The 4,433-nt window shown below is 32.4% G+C and overlaps 1 protein-coding gene across 1 annotated transcript in view; it reads right to left on the bottom strand.

Moving 5' to 3' along the window:
• Positions 1-4,433, bottom strand: part of LOC108512380 (glutamate receptor ionotropic, kainate 2-like) — a 485,136-nt gene that overhangs the window by 250,452 nt on the left and 230,251 nt on the right. Inside the window, 1 exon segment of the mRNA XM_017847623.1 lies at positions 901-1,107. Coding sequence (XP_017703112.1) covers positions 901-1,107 — 207 coding nt within the window.

Genomic DNA, 4,433 nt, shown 5'->3' with positions numbered 1-4,433 from the left:
TATATATAAAATTCAGCCACCCTGCTGTAAATTCCTGTTCTTTTTGCCCCTCCATTGAAGTGTCTGCTTTTGACTTCCAACCAGAGACGATGCTTCCCAATCTGTCTGAATGACCACTCTGCATACTGCAACCCTTTGTAAGAAATAAAGTCTCCTTTTCTAAATTTATGAATTATACTTTTTAAAGTTAAGATATCCATCTGAAGTTGCATCTTCATATTGTATCACCGAGAACCATCTTGGTTAGATCATAATGAATTTGAAAGATCATACCAAACCCTGTATGTTTAAGGTCCCCTTAAGAAGGAGGGATGGAAATAAGAAGATGACAAACATGTTATTTCTAAAATAACAAACACTTGCAATTGCAAGAGCTAATTAAAAATACTAAATGCCAATTAAATACTAAATTCTAATTACAAATAAAAGGTCTGATTCTTCCAACTGCAAATAAGGAAAGAAACACCCCTCCTCACCCCCTGTTCTTAGAACACTTACTTTAAAAATTCATAGTTATAGGTCCTTTCTCCCTCTCTCTTTGAAATGTATGTAACTCCTTTAAAAGCTAACTAAGCCTCTTGCCAACGTTATGGCCCAGGAGAGCCTTTCTCAAGGACCTGGGAAGTATCTCTTTGAAATGTAATAATCAAGAGAGATAATGTTCCATCTCTCAGTTTCTGTGGAAAATGTAATCTGTTTACATACACAGGGCTATATACCCCTCTTAGATTCTTTTATATTTAGTGACAAATACTATTTAGCTTAAATAAAATTATTGAAGGAAATACATACTTGAAATATATCACTGCTTTTTGTAGTTACTACTCACATACATCAAGAAAAAAGAGTAAACCTTGTAGCAACATAACAAACTAATAAATAATGAGGGAAGGGACTTACATGATCAATTAGTTCACGAACCATTCCATTCCATTGTCCATTGGCATCATCCTGGGCTCCATATTTCCCATCTTCCACAAGTCTAATTTCATATGTAAAGCCAAGGATTGTAGATAACTCTCTGAGGAGATCAATGCAATAGCCTTCAAATCGATCATTGCCATAGAGAGGTTTGTCAGACTTCTTAAAAAGGACATAGGGTTCTTCCTGAAAACATTGAACAAGAACAAAAAAGGTAACAGTTAATCATGAAACTCATCATCAGAATTATAGCTTTTCTTAGAAGACAAAAAATTTCTCATTTATTTAGGACGAAGTCAACTTTATTTTCTTCTAATTAAAATTAATGAAGTCTAGAATATTAAAAGAAAATTCAAGTTTTGTAGGAAATAGTAGTGCTTTACAAAAAAAAAACTTAACTATTATCTCACCACAACTATATAATAAAAATACGATATATTTTATATCTTATGCCATAAATCTTATACATAATGAATAACATGTGACATGTAATATATGCTATATAATACATGATATCCAACATCTAATTTCACCATGATAACACCCCAATTTGAATTATATCATTTAATCAATATCTGGTATGCTGTTTCCATGGGATCTATGGATAAAATGAATGAAAAAAATTGTTGACTAATTGCCTACTATGTGCGAAGAATTGGAGTGGGGACTTTTTATATATATAACCACATTTTGTCCCAACAACCATGAAAATTACAACTACTATATTTAATTATAGTTTAAAAATAGTAATTTACTTTAAAATATAGATGAAGAAGGCCAGGAATGGTGACTTGCACCTGTAATCCCACCACTTTGGGAGGCCAAGATAGGCGGATCACGAAGTCAGGAGATAGATACCAACCTGACTAACACGGTGAAACTCCATCTCTACTAAAAAATACAAAAAAAAAATTNAATATTTAAATATATATATAAATATTTCTAAACATAATATTAATTGTGGAACTGCATGAAGAGAGAAGACATTCTTTATTACATTAGCACTGAAAGAAAAGTAAACACTTATACTTTTAAAATAAAAGATAGTCATTATATTTGAGAACTATTATTACTGCTGTGGTTACAGTGTCTTTCTCAGAATATACATTCAATAAATGGTTGTTGAGGCTCTATCTTGGTATAATTTCTAAGGAATCATAATCTAGTATAGCATAAATCAGAAGTACACTGATCTGTGATAGCCCATGTTTCTGGGTTAAATTTCAAAATATCCTCATTGCTGAGCCAGTTTGTTTATATCTTCAGCAGCTCACTGTTTAAATTCACGTTGAGAAAAACATTTCAAAATAACTATATTAGCCCTTTTAAAAAATGTTACATACTTTTCATAATTCCTAATGTCTCTATCATCTGAGATGATATTCACAGAATGTCTCTTTAAAAGTAAAATTTACTTGCTTTTCAAGTTTCTTTTTTACAAAGAAGAGAAAATTACTGGCATACATGTTGTAGCAGAATTTGGTGTGTTGTAGGGGTACTGCTTCATAAACGGGCTGAAAGAAATTCAGGCTTTCACTTAGGCTGAGGTCCAATCAGTATGGACTTAATAAACAAACTACAAGTAGATGAAAGAACTAAAATTGAGAAATAAAAACATTAAGAATATTAAAAAATAGGAAAATATCTTTTGAGCTTCAGTTAAAAAAGAATTTTTCCAACAAATCACAAACATCACAAGCCATTTAAAAAATGACTAAATGTGACAAACTAAAACTTTAAAACTTCCATATGTAAACACACATACATTCACACACATACATTCACACACATGGACATACACACACACACAATGAAATTAAGAGATAAACTCTTGGCTGGGGGAAATATTTGCATTATAGGTACTCAGAAAATGTAATAAATTACTATGCATGAATAAGAAGGAATGAAGTCAATGGGGAATTCAAAGACGGGGAAATTAAAAAGCCTATTTAAATATGGAGAAAGAATGGCTAATTATGAGTATCTGAAAATTAAAGCAGTTTGATTCTATTTCTCACCAGATTATCTGACCAAATTCAAATAGTCAAATACTCTAATAGTCTAGTCTAAAAGTCTAATCTCAAGTACTAATGATTTTGCAGAGGAATAGACATATTTATAAACTATGGGTGGACATGTAAATCAGTAAAATATTTTGGAGAAAATATTTTCAATATCTAATGAAATTTGTTTTCAGATGAGGTCCCTAACAAAATTGGGGAAAAAAAAAAATACATGAACTCTGATCAACAATTCCTTGTTCATATATTTTATATATTTATGGGGTACATGAGATTTTGCTACAGGCATGTAATGTGAAATAAGCATATATCATGGAAAAGCTTTGGCATAGGTGCTATGCAAGATAAGATGTGCATCTTCAATTATAGTATTTTGAATGTTTATCAGTAGAAGACTAAAAAAAAGATATAATCCTGTTACATAGTACTATTGAACGATTTATACAAAATGTGCCAGGAGAATACCAAACTTAAGATAATGGCTACACCTGGAGAGGGATGAGGAAAATGTAGTTTTATATTTTATGATTGATGTAGAAAATACTAAATTGAGAAAAACCATGGTGAGGAAGGCATTTCAGCATTATTTGTAATATTTTATAACTTTTACAATAAAGAGACACTTGAAGCAAAGTTAATAAATAGGTTAATTTTGGGTCATAGGAAATTATAAATTTGTACTTCTGATTTTAGCTATTTTTGCCAACATTTAAAAAATAACATTAATAATAGTATTTCTACTCCCCAACAGTCTTCATTTGTTGGTGGTGGTTGTGATTTTTTTAAATTTGTATTTCTTTTCTTTTCTTTTTTTTTTTTTTGAGACGGGGTCTCACTGTGTTGCCCAGGCTGGAGTTCAGTGGCATGATCTCAGCTCACTGCAACCTCTGCCTCCCAGGTTCAAGAGATTCTTGCGCCTCAGTCTTCCAAGTAGCTGGGATTACAATTGTGCAACACCATGCCAGGCTAACTTTTTTGTATTTTCAGTAGAGACAGGGTTTCACCATGTTGGCCAGGCTGGTCTTAAACTCCGAACCTCAGGTGATCTGCCCACCTTGACCACACAAAGTGCTGGGATTACAGGTGTGAATCACCGCACCTAGGCTTTGTGTTTCTTTTCACAGGAAGTACCAGAGTGCCTCAACTAGGATGCAAAATTAAACAATATACTGCCAAAATTTAAAGCTAATGTCTGTGCAAGTCAATTCCCATTTAGAATAAACTGCTTTTGATTTAGTGTTTCCATTTTGTGGTAATACCTGGAGCCTTTTAAGTTCCCTGAAAACAAATATTTGATTTCCTTCCTCACATATAATAAAAGAGCAACCAGGAGGCAAAAGCAAAGTGTAGTGAGGTCCTCCAAGGCTCATTTATGAATCATAAAAGGCTTGATAATATTAAATACCAATTGCAATGCCAAGGCAGCATGCTGGGAAGTATTCAGACAGCTGGAAATCCATGGCATCATGGGTGTTTTTAAAAATAATGTAA

Source organism: Rhinopithecus bieti, unplaced genomic scaffold (assembly GCF_001698545.2).
Source record: "Rhinopithecus bieti isolate Rb0 unplaced genomic scaffold, ASM169854v2 scaffold_28529, whole genome shotgun sequence".
NCBI classification, from domain to species: domain Eukaryota; kingdom Metazoa; phylum Chordata; class Mammalia; order Primates; family Cercopithecidae; genus Rhinopithecus; species Rhinopithecus bieti.
Note: the sequence above shows the minus strand (reverse complement) of the source record. Positions and strands in the feature narration are given on the sequence as shown.